The following is a 25,328-nucleotide window of genomic DNA, read 5'->3' as shown; positions in this document are numbered from 1 at the left end:
GCTGCGCCAGAGATGCCTTGAGATGGCAAATAAACTTGTCAGTGAACTATGAGAGCAAAAAAATTAAATAAAATAAATACATCAAAAATATTCGGTAATTAATCGCAATGGAGTTAAAATGTTCAATTAATTGAGATTTTGATTTTAGGCCAAATCGCCCAGCCCTACCACATAATCCTTCAGAAATCCTTCTATTATGCTGATTTGATGCATAAGAATTATCATCAGTATTGAAAACACTTGTTCTACAGTAAAACCGGAGTCTTTTATTTTTTTTAGGACTCCGCAATGATTAACACTTAAAAAAGCAGCCGTTTTTTTGAAGTGGAAATCCTTTGTACTATTTTTTTTTATTTAATTACTCTCAGAATTAACAGACTCAACTTTCCTGGATAAAAGTATTCATTTCTTAAAGAAAAAAAATCTTTGCAATTAATACCAAATTTTTGAATAGCATTGGATGTAGTTAAAAATTTAACACTACAATACTGAATCCTTTCCTATACAAATCACTACAGTAATGTTTTGAGGAAACACTTGGCTGTTATTTTTCATTTTTGGGGGGGATGTAGGTGCGGATACTCTGAAGTTGTATGGTGAAAGATGCCAAAAAACAAACTTAAATGATGTACATATAATAAAAACAGGGTTGTCAGAGTCATTTGGAGCCCAGTGCAGTAGTACACACTCCCACAATCTCTCCACTATCATTGCTGGAGCACGAGTGAGAGCAGATTGAATAATGCAACACTGCATTTACACCCAGCAGAAAGAGTCAGTCCAAGCTCTTGCACTCGGCCATTTAGAACATTTTAAAGTGTGCCACGGCCCACGGAGCATTTCAAGAGCAGGGGTCTTGAAAGCATGAATATTTGAGATGCCAAATGGGCACGGTGTCAGCTTTGTCTGTCAACAGATCTACAGTGAAAGGCTGGAATAATGTGCTGACATTCAACGAGAAAAAGGCTGTGAAAGTACAACATGTTCTTCTTTAACAGAGCTTAGAGGAGGACTTTTGAATATGTTGTTATTTGTAAGCAGAAGTGCTAGAAAGCAACTTAACAGAATATAACAGGCAACAGAGCAATTCCTGCGTTATGGATGTGACATGCAGTAAAAGCTTAAAACATAAATTTACAAAGTACATGTTATATAACATTCGAACAAAACTACTAACCACTGAGTTAAAGGATCAGATAAATATTAGTCTGTTATTTTATATTTTAAAAGAGGAAAATAAACATGCATTATGGATGTGACCAAGAAAGTAAGCAAGTTTGCTGTAGGGATGCAACGATTAACCGGTTTCACTTTTAATCGTGCTTTAATTTGTCTTGGTTAATTCATCGTGGAGGCATCTCAACACTGCGCTTCTGTACAGAACAAAACTGCTGCAACTTAAAGTTATGCCAACTGTGCCCTAGTTTAAGGTCCCGAGCTTGTACAGCAAGGTTAATATGCACGCGCACTGAATTAACTACAGCTGAGGCTATTAACTTAGGGCCGTTGACATATTGTTTACATATTGTGACATCTTTTGCGCGAGCAAGTTCGTTATTTCCAATGGAGGCGCGCGGCTTGCGCATGGATATTGGGAGCTTTCCAGGCACTCGTAGTTGAAAGAATGGCACGAGTACTGGACTAGAATGACAAGAACTAGACCGATCAGCTTCATATATATTATGAAATATACACATTTATACTAAAATACCAAACAATTTTGTAATATAGTTGATCAAAAGTGCCTTTCAGAAAGGTTCAGCTGTTTTTGACTACATTTGTTATCCAAATGTAGTTATTATCTAAAGGGAAATACTTAGATAATATGATGCTTAAATTAGTTTAGACAAAACTATTTTTATTTATTGATTGATTGATTGATTGATTGTCCTGTCATTACTTTTCAGTGTAGAAATATTACTTATGTTTAAATGCCAAAAACTCACTACACTTGGACTATTGTTTGTTTTCATAATAATTTTGGAATGCATAATAATTATGGAATTGCTCAACAGCAAGTGCAGGCTCAATGTTGTGAGCAGGAATTACGTGAAACAAATGTCACCAACATCATGCTGCCTGAGGGTTGTTTACACAACATTGTTTTCAAATAAATGTAGAAAACCTTGAAACACATTTCTGCAGTTCATTTATATGACAATAGTGTTTTGCGGACCTGAAAATGCAAATCTTTTGAAAGCATGTTTGAAAGTTTTTACTGTAGGATTTCTCACAAATGTTACGTGAGATCTGCTTCTTTCATGTCTGTCACTGTGCTGTTTATCTGATGTAGCTAAGGCAAAAATTGAGGCACAGTCTGACAGGCACATGGGAACGGTGTGATGGGAGAACTAGCATTAAAGATACAGGCAACGAAAACAGCAACATTGTGTTTAGAGCAGAAAATCCAACAGTCTGAAAGGTATAATAAATAATCTGATGGGTGTTTTGAGCTGAAACTTTCTGAGCTGAGACACATTCTGGAGAAACAAAAGACTTATCTTAAATCTTGAAAAAGGGGTCAAATAGGTGCCCTTTGTGTCTTAAATAATTGAGGTAAAAAAAGTGTAACTTCAATCTGTACATCATTTCTTAATTTTAATAACACACTGCTGTTTTTCCATTATACTTAAACTATACAGAAACAACACAAAAAAGAGAAAATCACTAACTCTTTTGATGGAATCTGTCAATTCTTAACTGAATTATTCTGTTGAAAAGATTATTAAGATGTGTTTTTAGTTTCAGTTTCTTATTTTGTGATCATTGTTATTTTTATTGAGAACAGCTTTGTACTTGTATAAAAACCCCTAAGAATCAAAAAACCTACATTACTGTTAATAACATGATGATACATTTAGAATAAATGAATTGCAGGAAATTTGAGGATGCCTTAATATGCAATGAAAATTGTTTTAAAGGCCACTTTTTTACACCTTAAGCCTTAGGTGTCTCCAGAAGGTGTCTGTAAAGTTTCAGCTCAAAATACAGATCAGATCATTTATTATAGCCTCTAGAATTTGCCCATTTTGGTGTCTGAGTATAGATTTGGAATTTAGCTTGTGGCTGTAAATACAACTGAGCTGCTTCTCCCCACCCACCGTTCCCATGTGTCTGTCTGCTTCTCATCATGCGTTACATCAGATAAACAGCAGTCAGTGATAGACTGACACGCATGAAGCTCAAAAACAGCTCATTAGTCAAAAACACCAAGTAAGTTTATTTCATGTATTTATTCAAGCCTTTCTGAAATGATGAGTCACACACAAATGTTGTTTAGAGATCCTCTGTAACATCGTAACATCTCAGCACTCTAAATAGCCCTTGGTACATACACTTAGCCTTTAAATTGGCCAACATACCAATAAAAATAAGTCTTTCCAAACAAACTAAATTAAAATGAATTCTAAATTATGATGGGTATTTGGAAATAACGAAATTAAGATAAAGGCTCTGAGGGATTTGTTTCGCCACTTCTCTTCACAATCTGGCCTTAAGGCGACAGTGAAGCAGAATAATAAAAGAATAATGCCAGCATTAGCCTATATACTCTGTCTACATTATGCATTTATGGTTTAGTAAATATTTAGTGATAATTTGAAAATCCTTTACTCACCAAGATTAGGCTATGTGTTTTTGTGGAGGAACATTATTGAATCCACTGTAAATGGCTTTAGCGCAGTCCTGCGTTTACTGATGGTGCATCCAGCAGCACTGAACACCCTTTCACTGCTGCTGCTATTGGCAGAGATGCATAGTACTGATCTGGCTAATTTTGCAAGTTTTGGGTAGATTGTTTGTTCATCTTCCACCAGCCAAGATTTGATTACTTTCTCGCTCTAATCGAAATGAATCACATGACTGATCATTTACTGTGCAAGCCCGAGCCTGGCCCGACCCCATTTAAAATGATAGAAATTAAGCCCGAACTCACCCGAACCCGTCAGGTTCAGGCAAAGATCCTCAGCTCTAACCTGCACACAGCTCTGCCCAAACACTTTGCAAACGTTGATTTTCCTCATAGGTGACCTTCAAATTGTTAACCTCTGAATTGTCGAAAACTAGCTTTGGCACCATAAGAACAAATAATATTTTTTAACTATATTAAAATAGAAAACCAACTTTAATTTGTGATAACATTTCGAAAAATACAATTTTTACAGTATTTATTTATAGAAAATAAATGGAGTTTTGATAAGCAAGAGAGACTTTTTTCCAGAAACATTCAATCTTCTGCCCCTTCGAAGATAAATGTACATTAAACAGCAAAACAGCTCTGATTTTTGAGGTATATGCATAACACGCTTGTCCCAAACTCCACAAAATCTCACATGAGATGTTCCCAGGTGACATTTTAAGCCTAAAATCAATATCCACTTCAACGAATTGCCGTCTCAGGCTCAGCTGATCTGTATGCAGCCTGAGAAGCGGAGGAACTTCATTTAGAGACATGAGCTGACAAAAGTGCAGCGTTCAATCTCCATATGGGCTTTAGCCTTCATTCAAATTAAACGACATCAAGACAATGAAGCCGCCACTGGCCTAATCCATCAATCATGATCAGTTAAGAGCTGTGATTTGTCTGAATTATGCCAATGCATTATTCAAATATAGACCTGGAGACTGACTCCATCCATTAAAGGAGAGGCGGGAATCCAAAGGAAAACACATTTCCATCGAGTCGCTCGCAATGAGGAGAATGTAAATGTACAGGGACAAATGAAGCAGGGGCGCCACTTCCTCTGAAATCGAGTGTACAGAGGGAAGAGACTGGCTGCGTTCCAAATCCCAGCGAGATGCCTCAGTGCCTATTGTTCACACAGACAACTGCCTACTCAGGCTGCATCCTTAATTCATTAATGGTCTCCTGTGCAAATAGAGCTCCTCATGAAAAATGCACAGACTTAAAGGTTTGTTAAAGCTATAAACAATAACTATCACGACAAATATAACACAACTATATGCTGTAATCATTGCAGTTCTCATTTTGATCACTGTGTTTTCCACAAATGTTTTTTTGTTTGTTTAAGTGCCTTGCTTATTTTGTAAAACACTGCTGTTCTAGCATTCTTCATGTTCGAGCAGGCGCAGCCATTAAAATCCTTTTGGCTCGAGACTTCCGGTCTCATTCACTTCCATTAACTTTTAGATGTTAAAAACAGCTCGTTATGCTGCTTGATGTTACAAACTGATATTTTCTTATTATATTATTCTGCTTTTTATGTATAGTCATGAACACACCTGTTTGTAGAGCACGTAGTTTAACCATTTTCTGCCATTTATTATTCCTAATCATTTATCCCATATGCAACTGAATAGGAAGTTCTAAAACAATCTCAAAAATGAGCGCAGTTACGCATTGCAGATTAAGGTTAATTACAATTAATCTGTCGGCGCAATGGCCTAGTAGCTAGCGCGCTGACATTTGGTGCTGTAGCACGTCAGGGCGCCCTGAGTTCGAATTCCGGCTCAAGGACATTTCCCTAATCTATTTATAATGTATCAAAACTGTGTGCTTCTCTTCGCAAAAAGACAGTTATATACATTCTTATGTGATTATTTTGACAAACAACAGTGAGCCAACCATTTTATTCATACAGTGGGGGAAATAAGTAAAGTTGCTGTTGACTTGAAATTTTCGCCAGATGTTGGTAATAACCAAAGAAATCTATATATGCAAAGATTAATTATTATAATTATTAATTAGTTTACAAATTAAGTTATATGTAATAAAATGAAATGATGCAGGGAAAAAGTATTGAACATGAAGAAAGGGAGGTGTAGAAAGGCAGTGAAAGCCAAGACAGCAGCTGAAATCTCTCAGTAATTCACCAACCCCTTTGCTCTTCATCATTGTAAATTAATATTAGCTGCTTGAGATCAACATCTACATTAGCAGGATGATGAAGATGAAACCAGGTTGGACATTTCAGCAAGACAATGATCCAAAACACAGCCAAGGACACTCTCAAATGCTTTCAAAAAAAGAAAATCAAGCTGCAGAATGGCCCAGCCAATCACCTGACTTGAATCCAGTATAAAATACAAACTGAAGATCAGATTTGATAGACGAGACCCACAGAATCATCAAGTTTTTCACATGCTGTTGAAGTTTATGAAAAAAAAAAAAAAAAAATCACACCAGAGCAATGCATGCGTCTTCATTCTCCATATGAGAGGCGTCTTTAAGCTGCCATCCCCAAAAAAGCCTTTTATTTAAAGTATTAAATTTGTTTCTGTTGTTCAGCACTTTCCCCTTGTGTCATTTCATTGTTATTACACGTAACAATTTTTTCAGAATTTTTTTGGTTTGTTACATTTTTATGTTTGAATGTTTGAGGTTTTTACCGAAATCTGGTTCAATTTCACGTCAACAGTTCTATTAGAAGTATTATTCCCGGGAAAAAAATATTGTGTTCAATACTTATTTCCCCAACTGTATATTAGTTATGTAGTTATATAGTTATATCTCATATTGTCTCAGTTTGTATGACTGAGTGAAATGCATAATTTAGATTGAATTAGACACTTTTTAGGCTGTCAACACGTCCACATGAGCATACTTATATATATCTCTCTAAATTTATTCTTAACTGTCAGGCGAACTAAATCAGTTTATTTGAGCCTTCTGACCAGAGTAGCACCATTACACTGTGCTGTTTGTTTCTTAAATGGTAGGTGGTACACATATTTGGTTTGAGCAGGGTTGATTGGGCAGAATGGAAGTGTGCTTATTTAATTGGCTAGAAAACCTGACACACAAAGAGCACAGTAAGTAACTTGCTTCCGGGTGCATATGTGTGTGTAATATTTATACATTTACATTTGAATAAGATCATAAACTTAGATATACTAATTTATTTGATTAGGTTCACTATCGTTAAAAAATTGACTAAACTCTTTGCACAAGAATGTATTCTGGCATTAGATTTTAGGATAAAAGATCAATATAACACACTGTGTTAGATTTAATAGTATTATAATCACAAAAACCTTTGCATTGGCACTGTAGAGGACTTGGCAAACTTAGGACACTCATTAAGCAATGAAACTGAGCCAATGTACATTTTGATTACATCTGTTGCAAAGTTTGGAGAATACTGATATTGTTCATACAAGTAAATGAATTTAGAAGAGAGAGAGGATGTAGCTACCTGTTGGAAGGGGTTGGCTTGACCCACATCACATGTGAGGTAATACGGCAGGATATCTGTGAAAAAAAGACAGAGGTGATGAGTCAAAATTCCGAGACATTTAACAAAACAAACAAATAAAAAAACATTCAACATGAAAATGAAGACCCACTCATAAATTACTTTTTTTTTGCCTCTACAAGAACATAATACAAAACTTGAAAGAAGTTCTACATGCACTTTAAGTCATTAAAAACCTGCAACATGCTAAAATCGTTTTGCCTTTCTTTCTCTTTCACATCTGCCCAAAAGACAAAAAAAAAAACAACAACTCACTGACACACTATCATTTCCTGACCTCAGAGCGCCCACAGCAGTCATGTCAGGTATCTGAACAGTTATGTTTCCAACCACAAGCCACTCTAGAGTCAGTTCACGACCACCCCACTCACTCCAGCTAAAGTCAAACAAATAATTTCTCTCCTGCAGAGGAGTATTTCCAAGTCAATGCACATGAATCGATAACTCATCAGAGACCAATTCTGCAGATGCTGGGGGGGGTCGAATACATGCTTAAAATGTGTTAAAATAAAGCTGGGGTCACGTTTAATGAAAGCTGATATGATTTAAAAAAAACTAAACCTTCAGTCTGAGAGGTGCACATGAATACCTTTTACCTTGAGCGCAGGAGGTTGCAATGTGTAAGTCTTGTTTGACTGAAGATTAATAAAGAATATGTTTGTCTGTGGAAGTGTTCCAATAATTAGAGTCATATTGGGTCACATTTCATTTTGGGATTTTATTAGAACTAAAACAAACAAAATGAGTGACTTTTCTGACAGAAGTCAGCATGTAAAGATACTATTTTCAGCAAATGTGAAATCACAATCACACATTTGAAGAGTGCTGACAGATCCTTGTGGATTTTTAGAAGAACTGAAAATAACAAAAATGACATGAAGATGCTAAATAACAGTAGACTCTAAAAAATGCGGCGTTGTTTTAACCCAAATTTGAGTTATAGTAAATAATAAAATATATATACTAACCCAACTGATATATATATATATATAATTTTTAACCCAGCTGTTGAGTTAGTCTATATTACCCCAAATTAGAGTATAAACAACCCAGCATTTTTTAGCATAGTTATTATGTTTTAAAACAACAACAACATGGTACTTCCCCCTAAAATAGAAAATGTGAAAATGCAGTGAAAGTCACTTTGGACATATTTATGGTGGCAAACAATCTCATTCTAAATTTCAGGGAGAGTAGTATTTTTTATTTTATTTTGATAATATCGACCATTTTGAGGGATGTAAATAAAAACAACGTTCCCAAAGCATTTCCAGTTTTACTTTTTTTTTTTTTACATTACATCTTTCGAGAAGCCAAAAAGAGTCACATACAGTTTTGATAAAAATGTTATGATAGCTGTTTTAACATCAAGTTATTATTGAACTGCCTCTTACTACAGTTATGAAACATTTTGATAACAAGCAGGAAATGTTCATGGGTTAAGGACGTGACCACATTGAAATGGTCTATATGTATATTTTGTAATACTCACCGAGGTCAAATCAATATAGGTTTCTAGTTAAATATATTTTTAAATAGATCTTATTCCAGTGACATCAAAGCTGAATTTTTGGTGCAAATTCTTTTTTTTCATGATGTTTGAATGCTTTGTTCAGCCACTGTATCATTAGAAATGTCCTGACTCGCACCTTTTGCTGAAATTAAATGGATAATTCATCCAAAAATGTAAAATTGTTGATGGCAATTGACTTGCAGGCACGACACAGTGGCGCAGTAGGTAGTGCTGTTGCCTCACAGCAAGAAGGTCGCTGGTTTGAGCCTCGGCTGGGTCAGTTGCCGTTTCTGTGTGGAGTGTGCATGTTTTCCCTGCGTTCGCGTGGGTTTCCTCCGGGTGCTCCGGTTTCCCCCACAGTCCAAAGACATGCGGTACAGGTGAATTGGGTAAGCTAAATCGTCCATAGTGTATGTGTGTGAATGAGTGTGTATGGATGTTTCCCTGTGATGGGTTGCAGCTGGAAGGGCATCCGCTGTGTAAAAACATATGCTGGATAAGTTGGTGGTTCATTCTGCTGTGGCGACCCCGGATTAATAAAGGGACTAAGCCAAAAAAGAACATGAATGAATGAATGAATTGACTTGCATAGTTACAATGGGGAAAATAAGTATTGAACACATCATGTTTATTTTTTGGGAATAATATTTCTTAAGGACCTGTAGACATGGAATTGAACCAGATTTTGGTAAAAACCCAAATAATACAGACATAAAAATAGAACAAAACAAAAAAAATTGTTATGTGTGGTAACAAAAATATGACACAAGAAAAAAGTACTGAACTACTGAAATGTGTTTAACACTTTATCTAAAAGGTTTTTTGATGATGGCAGCCTAAACACATCTCTCATATGTCACATGAATTGCTCCGGTATGAGTTTTTCCACAGACTCCCACAGAAAAAAGTTAGAAAATCTTGATGTTTCTGTGGGTCTCGTCTATCCAAATCTGATCTTTAGTTTGTGATTTCTATTATATTCACATCAGGTGATTGGCTGGGCCATTCTACAGCTCGATTTTCTTTGAAAGCATTTGAGGGTTTGCTTGGCTGTGTTTTGGATCATTGTCTTGGTGAAATGTCCACCCTGGTTTCATCCTCATTATCCTGCTAATGTAGATGTTAATCTCAAGCAGTTAATATTAATTTACAATGACGAAGGGCAGAGAGTTGCTGAATAACAGAGATTTCAGCTGCTGTCTGGGCTTTCTCTGCCTTTCTACACCTCCATTTCTTCATGTGTTCAATACTTTTTCACTGCGTCATTTCATTTTATTAGGCATAAATTAATTTGGTAACTAATTAGATTTGTTTTCTTTGCATATATGAATTTCTTTGGTTGTTACCAACATCAAGGGAAAATTAACGGCACCTTCAGAAATAAGTTTTCTGAGAAAAATGGTGGCGTGTTCAAAACGTATTTTCCCCGCTGAATCATTTTCCAACTACAGAAGTCAATGGGGACCATGAATTGGGATCAACATCCTTCAAAAATCTTTTGTGTACAACAGAACAGACAAACACATGCAGGTTTAGACCAGGGGTGGGCAAACTCGGTCCTGGAGGGCCGGTGTCCATCATAGCTGAGCTTCAACTCTAATCAAACACACCTGAACATGCTAATCAGTGTCTTCAAGATGACTAATTATCTATAAGCAGGTGTGTTTGATCAGAGTTGGAGCTGAACTGTGCAGGACACCGGCCCTCCAGGACCGAGTTTGCCCACCCCTGGTTTAGACGAACCATCCCTTTAACATGTCCTTGCTGAAAAAAACACAAATTTCTTCTGAAATCGTACTTATCCCATCACTCAATAAATCAATGACGTGTGATTATAATGTACATCATGCACTGAGAATCCAGACTGCAGTTAAAAAAAAAACACTTTCTATTTCTGCACAGGAAATGCTACTAATTCACACAGTCCTCTCACAAACGTCCACACGCCAACGCAGATGGAGTCTTGGGCCATCTTCATGCGCAGCTTGCAGCATGTTGCGTGGATGTGGATCAAAAACAGAAACATGCGTCAAAGCGGTGGGCTTGTTGAGGAGGAGTGATGCTTTCATCACTATCATTACCCACGTGGACACATACATGGCAGCGGCCACTGGCAAAAACGGCAGCAGTAAAGCATCTAAAAATGACCCATGAACAAGTCTATTCTCTTACCCAAACAACCTGCCTCCCTGATTGGCCAATAAATGGTATAATTACAGCAATGATTAGGGGAATAAATGGGCCTCTCAATTACACTCATGGATGGCTCTATGTGAAAGACTGAATTGAGCAAAACTGGTCTATAATGTAGAAGTGTAGGTTCTGGCTGGATTTATGGGCTCTAACAGTATTCAGTGCTCCATACATCATGTGTAAATGACCTCCGGTAATTGTATTGTAGTACTGGCTGACTGGTGATGCCCATATCAAAGACAATGGGATGACTTCCAAAAACGATCTGAGTGGAGGCAGAGCTTAAAATCCCACTCACGCTGTGATGACTACAGGCTGTAAAATCCTGATTCATGAGAGGCTGGGCGCATGCCAGAACACAGGAGAAAAGGCGAGAAACACTTCATAAATAAGATCTTACAATGAATGAGTTCTTCTGAGTAAGATGTGCTTGTAATGGAGGAGAATTATAGTGGGCATTTTCATTTTGTAATAATTTAACAAAAGTTGTATTGCTCAACATTAGTTAATATTGCCTTATATCCAGTGAGACTATGTAGTTAAGCATTAACTGAGCCTGGTTTCTCTCAAAGTTATTTTCCTTTAGTTTCGTTCCTCGCTACTATGGCCACTGGCCTGCTTGGTTTGGGATTTGTTGAGCTGCGCATCGATGGATTTGCTTTTCAGTATTTGGACTTTCATCAGTGAAAATTAAACCACACTGAACTGAACTTCAACTTGGAAAACTGGATTGACACTGTTTCAATTTACTAGAACTTCTATGTTAAGCTGCTTTGACACAGTCTACAGCTACAAAGTGCAATAGAAATAAAGATGAATTGAATTATTATTATTATTTTTTTTGGTAAGCCAAATTAATATAAACTAATCGCAATTCTTTAACTATTAGAATGGCCAAAGTGGTCATTCTGGCTGTTCAAATAAGACTGCACAAAATTTTCATATTTGCATTCAAAACTTCTATTGAGAATAAAATCAATGAGAATGAGACTTAGAATGAAGCTTTGACCGTCTGTTGCCATATTTTATGAAGTATTTTCCTAAAAAATATTTTTTACAATAAATAAAGCCTATAATTGTGTACGAGTTATAAACCATAGTGAAGGTGCAAACCTCACTATAACCACGAATTTTAACCGCAGTGAAAATGTTATTTTGAAAGACTCTTCTGAAGTGAATTCATGTTTTTGCATCAGAAATTTTTTTTTTTTTATGAGAAAATTCCTAGACAACAGACGCACACATATTCAAAGTAATAAGAAACTGTAGTAGATGAAGAAACGCATTTCATGTTTTCTATTGTGATTTTAATGTTAGAATGAAACACACAGTTAAAAACAGCTATATGGATTTTATTTTGAATAACTTATTTAATTACACATTTTAAAAATGGTTATAATGCCTGCCTCTATAGTTAGTGTTCAAACTGAAAGTGTTCTAACAGTTTTGATAAAGACATTTAAATTTAAAAGTTAACTTGTTGTTGCATGTTTCTAATATGTTAGCCTATTAGCATGAATTAGTGTGCATTTAGCATTGTTAATATTGTTTGCGTCAGTGAGTATGATGTTGAAACATTTAAAAAAACAATTAGTGGTATTCTAACACAAACACAAATAATTCTAACACACTTAACATTGCTAGCATGTTTTTAATATGTTAGCCTATTAACATAAATTAGTGTTGTCTAACATTGCTAACATTGTTTGCATCAATCAGCATGGTGTTGATTTGCCTCAAAAAATGAATTAGTGATATTCTAACATTAATCATTCTAACACATTTAACATTGCTAGCATGTTCCTAATGTGTTAGCCTATTAGCATGAATTAGTGTGGCTGCGTCCGAAATCGCATACTTCCATACTATATAGTACGCTAAAAACAGTATGCAAGCCGATTAACGTGTCAAATTTCATAGAATTCGAAAATCGGTATGTGAGAAGTACCCAGATGACCTACTACTTCCGGCGAGATTCTGAAGTGTGCATTCGATGCATGATATGCTATCCCATAATGCCCCGTGAGAGAATTCCTGAATGGGAGTGAAGCGACGCAACTCATACTGGTAGGTCACGTGATTATGACAAAATGGATGATGTAGTACGTCCGAGAACATACTTTTCTAATGGCTGAGTAGTACATTTAAATTCAAACGCAATACCTACTGAGTAGTAGGTGGTTTCAGACGCAGCCCATGTGTCTAGCATTGCTAACAGTATTTGCATCAATCAGCATGGTGTTGGTTTGCATCAAAAAATGAATTAATGGTATTTTAGCACGAAGAATTATTAAGCACGAATATTTTAGCATTGCTAGTATGTTTCTATTATGCTAGCCTACTAGCATGAATGAGTGTGTGTCTAGCGTTGCATCTTGTTTGCATTAATCAGCATACTGAACACGAATACGCATGCTGTAAGCAAGAATTATCAATGTATTAAACTAAAGCCCCTTTAAGGCAAGTCAGTTCACTCAGCGGCCATCTTTGAAACACCGCTCGGGCAGTATGCTTGGGCATTCTGTCTGAATGAGAAAACATCAAAATTCACCAAAACTGTTTGCCAAACTTACGATTACATCACATATTTGGAAACACCAATAAAATTACACAACAACTGTCCCATAAGTTTAGTTACTAAACGTTCGAATCAACAAATTCGGCATATTTTCAGGTTGCCCGAACTAATGCGCACTCGGAATGAGAACGAGATCACGACACCAACCTCATTTATGGCAGTGTTACACATTATCATCCTCTGGATAATGATTGTCAGATCACGCTGGTCTTTTAAAGTAATAAACGGATAAGAGTAAAGTTGGTGGTTTGTGTTTATGGTTAGGTCTTTCTGAAACCAACATCAGTAGGAATAAAGTAGATATTAATACAGTTAGTGAGATTTACCATTTTAATTATTGTGGAAATGCATTAGTCTGTAAAAAGCCTCTTTAAATACCTCGAATCTATATTAAACACCCGAGCCCAGAAGACATGCTGGGCTTTCCTCACAGAAGGGACGAGTGCTATTTGTAAGTACAGAAGCGTCTCGGTTCTATTCTAGTGAAGCGCAGTAGGGTGACTCACGAGTCTAGGACAGTGATAGCCAGAAGGAACACACTCAAATCTTCACTGATCCCTTTCTCTCTGCTTTCCATCCACAGCCATTAATGCTTCTGGCTGAATTACTGTACCATATCTTATTCTGAGAACTTGTGCAAAGGTGTGAGCTAAAGTCTGGCAAGCATATTTTGAAGATGCTCCTTTGAAATCATCCGTTAATCCATGTTACATTAATCCATGTGCCATTGTGAGCGATACTTATTCTGGAATAGCGTTACAAATTCTACAATTCCACTAGCAAAACAGACTTTCTTGATCAAGGTATTTTGTCACCAAATTTTTGATCAAAATCAATCATGTGAATAAGAACTTTTGTGGTTCTTTTTACCATACTGTAGGTTAGATTATTGACCATACCCAATGCACTCAAAACTTTAAACGTGGCCTATAATGAAAATCTGGGTATACCAAGGCATAGTAGAATAATAAGAGATCAGTTTATGCAAAGAACATACCGTGAGCCTCAGAGACCATTGTTCACTTGTTATCATGTAAATTCCATGAGTGTAAAACCCCAGTGCACAACGGGCCAATCAGAAGACAAAACAAACTGTGGTGACACTCATGGGCCATGCCCACCGCATTCGCACGAATGACTACTTTAGGTCGTTCATCCAGACCTGACGCCATCAAGAGAACCCAGACTTATGTAGCTCTGAGATTATTAATATGCACATCTCAGGCGGTGTTTGATAAGCTACAATGCTTTCAAGCAAGAAAACAATGATAGTTTCCCTCCATTAGTTATTTTAAAGCTTATATTTAACTTAATTTTGAAAATGCAAAATGAAAGATTTACAGATTATACATTTATTCAGCTCCACTCCGGAGAGGCATGAGGTATGTTTTATTGTATCTTTTGCCAATTTATCATGTTTATTGTAAAATTTGAAGCGAAACATCACTAAGATTACCAAGATCAACTGTCATCTGTTCATGCAGATGATATTAAGTGCTGGGTGTGTGTTCTTTGACACCATAGCTTAAAAATACAGCACGATCCATCACCATCACTCTCTTTTGTCAAGTTTAATTATAATTTAGCCTTTATTGACATCTTGTGAGCAAAATAGGTTAACGTTACTAAGATTGGGTTTATATTTGTCCGTGTTTAGAGTATATCATGCAGTGTGTGTATGTGTGAGAGCTGCACGTCAGAGCGAAGCTCATTAATAGAAATTGGCTCTTCATTTCAACTCTTTGACTTGACATATTATAAGTCAATGTATGTTATATTATACACTTATAACACCGACTTATCTTTAAAGGGCACATAGGTTACCCCTTTTTTCATATTTATTATAAGTCTTTTGTGTCCCCAGAAAGTGTCTGTAAAGTTTCAGCTCAAAACACCCATCAGATTATTTATTATAGCTGTTTGAAGTGTCTATATTATAGCTGAAAAAAGTTGCTGCTGTTTTTTTGTACTGGGCCTTTAAGGCTAGTTCTCCCCGACCACCGTTCCCACGTGCCTATCAGCAATCGCCACCATCGGCTGCCTCAGGAAGCAGATCTCACGTAACGTGTGTGAGAAATACTACAGTAAGAACTTTAACAATCAGTATTTGATGCACTTTTTTGTGGAGTTGCAACAATGAGTCACACACAATGTCATTACAAAGTTCACGCACACACACAGCGAGGACACACACACATAGCGCTGACACATACACACACACACACACATAGTGTAGACACACACACAGCGCAGACACACACACACACACACGCACGCACACAGAGAGAGAGAGAGAGAGAGAGAGAGAGAGAGAGAGAGAGAGAGAGAGAGAGAGAGAGAGAGAGAGAGAGAGAGAGAGAGAGAGCGTCTTCTTTTACAATTGTTCTGACACGCGGCTGTGCTGATTAAGTGCATCTGAAGTGAATCGCTGTTATTCATAACACACATGCTCTGATTTAAAACATTTTAAACTTGTAAAACTCACTCTTGATCACGTTTGATGATGATTGATGATCCTAGCGAACTGAACACACCTTTTATTCCCGGTTGCTTTGCGTTCGTCCTCTCTTGTTGATATGATTATACACGTGACTACCGGGACATGTTAATGTGCACAGCTGTCAATCAATATTGGTGGGCGGGGGGACCGCACTCCTACGTCAAGTTGCGGTCGATCTGAAAACCGCTCCAATTGGTACACCGTTTTTATGTTGTTAAATTAAAAAAAAAAAAAAGGACTGGGTGTGTTTATTTCACCCCAATATGACAGTTTATACACTATACTTACACACATTTCTACCCAAACAGCTTGTAAAGTAGATTTTTCACCATAGGTGCCCTTTAAAGTATATATTTTTTCAGTTTATATTTTCAGTTAGCAATTTAGTTTTAGTCCTTTTGTTACATTCTTATTTCATTTCTTTTTATAATAATGTGAGATTTGGTCTGGTTTTATGAACTTTAATTTCATCTAGTTTTAGGACATATGAAGAGTAGAGATGCAAAAACCTCTAAGTGATATCTGTAATTTTCTTATACAAATAGAATTTATCTCAGGCTCTTATGTTTATGTTCTTAAAATGTTAAAAGTGATAAAATGAGCTATTCTTTTGCAATAAATGTGAAATTACTGAATAAAGATGTAGGAGCCTGAGAAAAATGATAATATGAGAAGAAAATTTCAGTTGGGACTTAGAGGTTTGCAACTAAACTCTTTATTTTTACATTTATTCAAAATAATAAACATTGCCAACAACACCACTGTTACAGAAATAAAATATTATTGCACTGAATATTTTTTTTAAATATAGCGCATATTTTTAATTCATGTTTTATTCATGGCAACTATTAGAAACACTTGTTGTGACTAGGTTTAGAAAGGCTTAATGATGTGTAAATAATGATAAAGAAAGTTCAATTCTGGGTGAACTGTCCCTTTAACAAGTTATTTGGAGCAAATGAGAGGAAGACTGAAGATAGGAGGAACAAAGACAAGAATAGAGTCCAGAAGACACACAATTACATGGGTGTGTGAAGCTGATAGTCACATGGTTTATCATCCTCATCCTTCAGCGCTTTTCTCTTCCTCTCTTCTTATCTTTCTCTCATGTGCTCTGTTCTCCAGACGTTGGCTTTGCTATAGATGTACTTCTTCTAAGCAGACCAACAAACTGATTAATCATAACCGAGGCCAAAGCTGACATATCAAACCTGCTTATGCTATATTAATGCATAAAAGCATCCACAGGCATTCAAAATGACACTTCAGTTACCTGCGTAGCAGTGATGCTAGACCATTAAGAGCTCAGCATCTTAAAGGGACTGATTTACTTATACAATATGAAGATGTTTTTCATTCTTTACTCAGGGGATATTCATTATGCACAAAAAAATGGCTATATTTTTCAGAAGTACACTGTCAGCAAACATCCCAAATTGCTGGAATTTCCATAAAGATGAATATTTAATTATGTGCTGAACACTTTCCCCTCAATGACAAAATACATGATAAAACTGAAGCATCTGATCATGGTGATGTGGATATATTTGCAAAAGCTCTGCAATTAAGCACTCCAGTCAAAGTTTACATAGTAATATATAATACAGATTGCTGTAAAACACTTTGGTCAACATCTGTTGTTTTGAAATGTGTTTTGAAATTTGAAATAAAGCAAACAAACCAACAAACTTTACAGTATTTGACATTAAAAAGTATCAGTAGGCTGGTTTTCACTATAGATTTCAGATGTTTCTGAATGTCACTAAAACATATTATTTCACTCTCATGACAAGCTATTAAATATCATGAGAATGGATGTCATATATAAGGTCACCCTATATAAATACAATCAAAGGAAATGCAGTTGTGTCATCCAATCAATAATGGCAAAGAAACACACAGGAATAATTGCTTTTTATAATAACTGAAAAATTATTATAAATAAATAGAATAATTGCACAGGAATAATGGCGATGTATGAGATTTCTGAAAGGTTAAAGTATGCACCAAGTACGCAAAGGAACTGTGGTTTCACCCTTTTCATAAGCCTGTTATGACGTGTTTAACGGTCATCAGCATCTTAAATCCTTGAAAGTTTTTAATATTCGTATTTTAAAAAACGCATGAACATTTATATGCATTTATGTATGTAGTATATCATCTTTGCTTCAAACTAGCAAAAACGAATTACCGCTTATGCAAGGTGTTTCTAATGCTATGTCTATGGGACAGGACAGTAAATTTGACGTTATTCTTTCCTCTGGCTGTCGTTATCAGTCTCACACTATTTTTTTCCTTTTTCTAAAAGTCTTTATAACATCATTGTCAAGTTTTTCTTTTACTATTCCAGCAAATAGATTGTAAAATAATTTGTTGTACTCTTCACTGCCCTCTAAGTTTACTCAATGACGACTTCCACTACTGAGAAACCCGGAAATGTGAAAATGGTCTATGGGAAATGTTAATGTTAATTCTTTTTTGAGATATATGGTATTGTGAAATTGACTTGTTTCCAGTTAATATGAAATGAAAGTGATAATTCAAAGTGCTTTTACCTCAAAACTTTCATTCTGACAAAAAAAAAAAAAAAAAAAAACAGCTCTTCTGTGTTTGTGTTTTAAGCCATCTGACCTCCAATGACTGAACAATAAAAATTAACCAGAGAGGATTTCCACATCAAGGAAGGCAGAGCCTCAGAACTTCAACCACCTTTTACATAACCATTTACCAATACTAGCTCGAAGGGGTTTACAATCTATAGACTATTTTCCTCATTGCAGCATGGATGGCGCCGTAACAACCAGCGTCTTGCAGTAGAATGCTGAGAACTTCCATTTACAGCGTTTACAACTGGTTAATCTTGATCAGAAAATGGTTGTCAATACCGTTTTGAGTGGTTAAGGGAGGGACAACCTTGATTTTGAAAGGTGTGTGTTAAAGCCATTATACTTCTGTCAGATGCGGATCAAGCGTGAGAGAAAAACGTTCTCCTAATTCAGTGTCTGCTGTCAGATCAGATGCTGAAATACAGCGTCAGTGTTCACGACTGGTCAGCTGTTATACTGTACTCAGCAGCTCCTCAATGCACACACAGACACACACATGCAATAGATCACTGCATTACAGAGCAAACCAGATTACTGGCATGAAACTTAACATGTTGCTAAACCATGCTTTTTCCAAAAAATAAAAGTATGTTACTGATACTCTGCTGGCTGACTTGCATGTTGATTCTAATCGGGAGCAGTTATGTTTTATTTAGTTAGTTAGTATTGTGAATTATTTACCATGATGTTTGTTTTTCTGTCATTTCAAAATGCCACTTTATTTTCACTTTGTGCCAGTCTTTCAATCAATGTGTTAGTGGGACAGTACAAACTGTGTGTGCCAAACATTTTGGTGAACTCCATTTGTTTAGGTTGGTTTTATATTTGACAAAAAAAAAAAAAGATCACTTTAGCGATGACGATGCTTCATTTAAATGGCACAAGATGTTGTCTGACGGTAATGATAAATGACTCGCAAAATGTTGTTTTTCATTCCCATTAGATCGCATTATTTCAATAATCAGTCCAGGAGGTGGCGCTGATCAACAAGACGTTTAAAAGCAAATAAAATACATTAAAACTATCGTTTCAGAGCTGTCCGAATGTGACTGTTTATAAGCATCAAGCTGGCAACCGGACGCTCTTAGCATCCTCCTTATGAATACACGCAAAGCATAATGGGTAATTTTGCATTCTAAGAATAAAGGTCTATAGTAAACTTTTTCAGAAAGTCTGATTCAGCAATTTGACTCACTTCCCTGCTAAACTCCAAACAAACTGGCCTGATTTTGTCCAACCAAAGTTTGTTCTTCAATTTTACCTGAATATTGCCAATCATCAATTAATTATCATGCAATTCATGAATATCTTGGCTAATTGAAAAGCCTCTGTCATCTCAACTAATCTCTGTGTCAGCGAACTCCTTTAGAAACAATGGTTAAGGGTGAATAAAATGTACATTTTCACAAAAAAAATTGGAAAGATTTGGAAGCAACAGTTTAATGTTTAATATTTAATATGTCCAATTGAGCTCAGTTTTAAAGCTGCATTGAAAAATACACAAATTCACAAACAAAAAACATACAAAATGAATAGCACATCAAAACATTATTGTGCTAAACCTGAATGAAAGTTAATGTAGGAGCATTAAAAGCAGCTCTGAATGTACTGGTCCTGCACTTCCATCGTAAGAATGCCTGTGTGTGCGTGCTTATGAATACATGTTCTAGGTGTGGTACTGTCTAGCAATGCAGTAGCCCCCAACTCAACCCTGTTTCCCAGTAAACATTTTCTACCCGCTTTATTTTCCTCAAGATCTGAGGCAATTGCACTTAGTGGTATTATGCTGTATAACAGGCAACTCTTCGACTTCAGGTGAATTAATTTCCTTCTGAAAATGCCCCTTTCTAACCAATGCACAGAAGTGCAAGTTTCACGTAATGAAACCAATTTATTAAAAAAAAAACTGAATAAAATTCACATGTCCTGGCCAGTGCAAATGTTTCCTTTCCAAGGAATGTCACAGGAACACCAATTTCCAATGTGCTGAACTCTGAGACCACCTACATTAGGCTTAAAAAGACTCCACCATCATCAACGTCATCATAATCATCATTTTGCTGCAGCCACCCAAAAAGGAACACACACACAAAAACAGCACCCACACTGTTGTCTCTTCACATTGATTTACTGAGAGCATCCAGTCTCCTGTGGCTAATAAGGTCACTTTGAAAAGGAACTGCTGTGTTGAGTAATGCTGATAAAGTGAGGAAGGGAAAGTCAGAAGGAACGCTTCCTCTCTGAGCCAACAGGAAATGAAAGAGTGCATGGCTGTTCATTCCTCAGAGAACACACACCTCCATCAGGCTAAATTCAGACACACTCATGAGTGAATCACTGTAACACCTGCTGGATTCAGCATCTTATTCACAAATCAGCAGGAGGTTGATGAAATGAGAAAGATATGCAATAGTTTCAAACAATTCAAATGTACCTTTCTTGATAATCGTGTACTCCTCTGACACCTTGGTAATGTACATGTCAGGAGCTGCGCAGAAGTCACTGAAGCCCTAAAATGTGAAAGAAATGCAAACTATGAGCATTTAAGGAGTATATTTGACTTTCCCACCCCCTGAAGTTTAGAAATGTTTCAACATCAGCATTTCTGTGCAGATCATTTATTGACTAAATTTGTCATAAATAAGAACAACCATGTTGTAACACTGAAAAAAATTCAGCATAACATCACAGGAATAATTCACATTTTATATAGATCACAACAGAACTAGTTATTTTAAAGGCATAATTAATGTTTACTCACTATTTACTTTCTTTTAAGTGCTTACAAAACTTTGAGTTTCTTTCTTCTTCTAGAACATTTATAAAACCTGTAATCATTGACATCCATAGTAGAAAAAAATCAATACTTTGCAGGGCTAGACAATAAGGACTGCCTGATGGCACAGGGCCAGCGTGTAAGACGCTCGGGACAGTAGACAGGATGATGTCACTAGAGTTTTATTTGGCAGCGACTGTTTGTCAATTGCATGCAAATTCAGTCTTAGGGTGCTTTCACACCTAGACGTTTGTTTCTCGTTTGCCCAGCTAGCGCGGTTCATTTGGCATATGTGAATCCCGCAATCATGCTCAAATCCACACCAAAACTTTCGAATACAAAAGTAAAAGCAAGCTGAATTATTACCAAGTGCTGTTTATCCGATAGGAAAATTGACCGAAATTACAATCTGATCATTTTTTTTCATGTTTTAATCTAATAATATTTTGTATTAGGCCTATTGTTTTATTCATTTCTGCACACTGACACCTCGAAAGAAAGATTAACATTGATCTGCTTGATGATCTGACAGCAGTCTCGCTTCATCTGTTATTTCTCTCTATAATTTAAACCTAGAGTGTATATTAGCTATTTTTTATAAATTGATTACTTCAATAGATAGATTTTTACAAAACTTTACAACTGAAATGAAGCTATGTATGAGTAAGTCTTCCATCTCTGATATATATTTGGTGACGATATCTGAGGGTGTCAAAATTATACAGCGCTGAAGTCAGAATTATTAGCCCCCCTGAAATATTAGCCACCATGTTTATTTTTTCCCAATTTTAATTTAACAGAGTGCAGATTTTTTTCAACACATTTCTACACATAATAGTTTTAATAACTCATTACTAATAACTGATTTATATATATATATATATATATATATATATATATATATATATATATATATATATATATATATATATATATATATATATATACACACACACACACACACACACATACATTTATACAAACACCATCAAGTTTAGTTACATCACAATTGTAATTTTTAAATTGTTAGTTGTATTTAAAGAAAAGTTATGCTGAATAAATAGTGTATGTATTACAATTAGGTTTGGCCTTTGAAACATTATTTAAAATTTGTAGCTAAGAAATAGCTAACCTCTTTTTTTTTTTTTTTTTTTTTTTTTTTTTTGGTGGGACCAGTGAAAATTTTGGCAGGGCAAGTAAAAATCTGAACTACAGGCCCTATTAGGCCTTATTGGGCCAGTAGAAAAAATCCTTTTGCGTTGAACCCTGCTTTGAAAGCCAGTGGTAACAGGTTTCCAACATTTTTCTAAATACCTTCTCATGTTTAACTGAAGAAAGAAACTCAATGATTTTAAACAAGTAAATAATGGGTAAATAGCAACAGAATGTTCATGTCTGGATGAACTATCCCTTTAAGCAATTTTGTGATGTCAGTTTTATAATATTACTGTCATAAGTGGATGCTTTGATCAAATACATTTCCCTCAGTATAAGCATACCAAACATTTGAACTGGCGTGTATATTTTTGAAGTAGTTATTTTCAGCGACAGAGATTTAATTAGCATTCTGACAGCTGGCTGGGCTTTAGTGATTTGACAGTGTTGTGTCTTTAAGATGACAAGTCAAGTCAAAAAAATAGTCCAGCTCATAAACAATCTTCATCTTTAGATCCCTGAAATTGGTTTCATTTCTTTGAGAGAGAACATAATCTAACTTCCCTATAAGAAACACATGAAAAAAAGGGGTTTGGTTATTTTGAAACAACTCGCTTGAATAGGCTATAGTAGTAAACAACCCATGGGATAGTATATATACTAGTTTACTTTTATATTTTAACAAATGGTAGGTTGATACATTCCTAATATGTAAATAACCTTTTCTGTAAGATGTGACTAGATTTAGAAATGGACAGCTCCATGAAAATGCTTAATTCTTCTGGTTTGGTTGCTAAATTTTAATTAAAAGTTATGTCAACAGATATTGTAGTTTAAAGTCAGTCAAAACAGAACTGATGATGTTCTCAACTGGAATGGAAATCTGTTCAAACACTGTGTTATGAACAATCCATGCAAGCATTGAACTCTTACAACAGAGGGAAACAGTCCCTTTTCCATTCTACTTCCCAATTCACTCTTTATTCATTTTTAATATTTTCTTTTTAACAGTTTTTAGCTGCAGTTTTTGTTTGTCCGCTTTTCATCTAATATATTTGTATTTTTTGCCATGACAGGAACAATGGCTGTTTTCATAGCAAAACATATTTATTAATATAAATATACAGCTAAAAACCACAAACAAAACAATACATAAATCAGATTTTAAAGTCACATATCAATACATGATGACAATTGTAAACATTTTCCTGGTGACACTTTGCTGAATATCACCTTGTGTAAGTTTATTTCATTAAAAAAAAAGCCTTTTGCAGTCATTAAAATCAGGACAGTCCAATAGAATGTGCTTTATAGTAATATGAAGTTTGCAGAACAAACACTGAGTGGGGTTTTTACCATGTGTTTGTCTTGTATGTCCAATGACGCCTGGTAAAAATCACTAGATCAAATAATCTTAAAATGTATTAAATATTGATGTTTAAAATTTCAGGATGTATTTCATACATTTTTTTATTTGTTCATGTATCCCACTCCTCTTGCCACTTATCTTAAATATAACCATTGAAGAATGTCTATGTCTGCTTATTTTAAATCGTTGTTAAATGTATTCAGACTAATATTGTTCATACAATTAATATAGAAACCAGTATCATATCATTGAAATGAGCTATAATGTGTGCGGCTTTACCTGTGATTATAATGATCTAATAATGGATAGCAATGTTTAATTTTATATATAAAATTTATCATATATCCTTACAATTTACTAACTTTTATGAATTTCTTTCTTCTGTTAAACACAAAACAAGATATTTTGAAGAATGTTGGAAAAAAGAAGCCACTGACATCCATAGTAAGAACAAATCAAGTCAATGGTTGAATATCTTCAGAGTATCTTCCTTTGTGTTCAACAGAAGAAAGAAACTCAAACAGATTTGAAACAATGGGGGGAATAACTTTTGTCAAAAGCATAATTTTTGGGTGAACTATACATTTAAATATAATTTTAGCATATGTTATTATTTTGCTATTGTTATATATGCAATGTGTCTTCAAAGCCATGGAACAAAAGTCTGTTTGATGATTTGATATCAGTTAGAACATGCAGAAAATAAGAAATGAATTTCTCCAAGACATTTTGTTTTTGTTTCCCAGTATTGTGTTGCAGCTGGAAAGGCATTTGCTGCGTGAAACATATGCTGGAATAGTTGTTGGATCACTCTGCTGTGGCAACCCCTGATAAATAAGGGACTAAGCCGAAAGCGAATGAATATTTTGTTTTGATATATCACCCAAACCTAGTATCACTATTACAGCACCTAAACTGCTAATGGCAGAAGTAATCTATAAGTGGAGTCTGTAGTTAATTCTCTATGCAGCTATTATTTGAGAATGTGCAGGAGACATTATGAACAGAGGCATCGCTACAACATTGGAGACACTCACCGAGGAGACTGTCAGTTCCAGACCCAATGAACTCCAGCTGATCACCAGCGCCAAAACCCCCAGAATACACACCCTAACAGAACAAAGAAAATCTTCATCATTATCTCATCATCATCATTAGACAGCTTACACATAATATGAGGTTGGAAACCCTTAATAGAGGGGTTTCTGTGGGGGAAACCGTTTATGCCACTATAATTTTCATAACTTTCATCTATAATATGAATGTAATGGTGGTACAATTATGGAGGTGACAGTGGGATTCAAAACCATAAAGAAATAAGAACACATTTCCAGGTATGCATGTAGCGTGCTGTTAAATTTGCTCAGTTTCACAACTGAGTACGAAAACCAATTAAGTATTTTATTAAAAAAACATTTATTTTA

General features: G+C 35.6%; 1 protein-coding gene across 1 annotated transcript in view; it reads right to left on the bottom strand.

Moving 5' to 3' along the window:
- The window catches only part of ttyh3a (tweety family member 3a), a 158,518-nt gene that overhangs the window by 34,716 nt on the left and 98,474 nt on the right, over positions 1-25,328 (bottom strand). Inside the window, exons 6-8 of the mRNA XM_056453943.1 lie at positions 24,942-25,014; positions 21,039-21,114; positions 7,155-7,210 (exon numbers count right to left, since the gene is read on the bottom strand). Coding sequence (XP_056309918.1) covers positions 7,155-7,210; positions 21,039-21,114; positions 24,942-25,014 — 205 coding nt within the window. The remainder of the gene's footprint in view (positions 1-7,154; positions 7,211-21,038; positions 21,115-24,941; positions 25,015-25,328) is intronic.

The sequence above is a fragment of the Danio aesculapii genome, chromosome 3, assembly GCF_903798145.1.
Source record: "Danio aesculapii chromosome 3, fDanAes4.1, whole genome shotgun sequence".
Classification (NCBI taxonomy): Eukaryota; Metazoa; Chordata; class Actinopteri; order Cypriniformes; family Danionidae; genus Danio; species Danio aesculapii.
The sequence above is the reverse complement of the archived record's forward strand: the minus strand, read 5'-3'. Positions and strand labels throughout refer to the sequence as shown.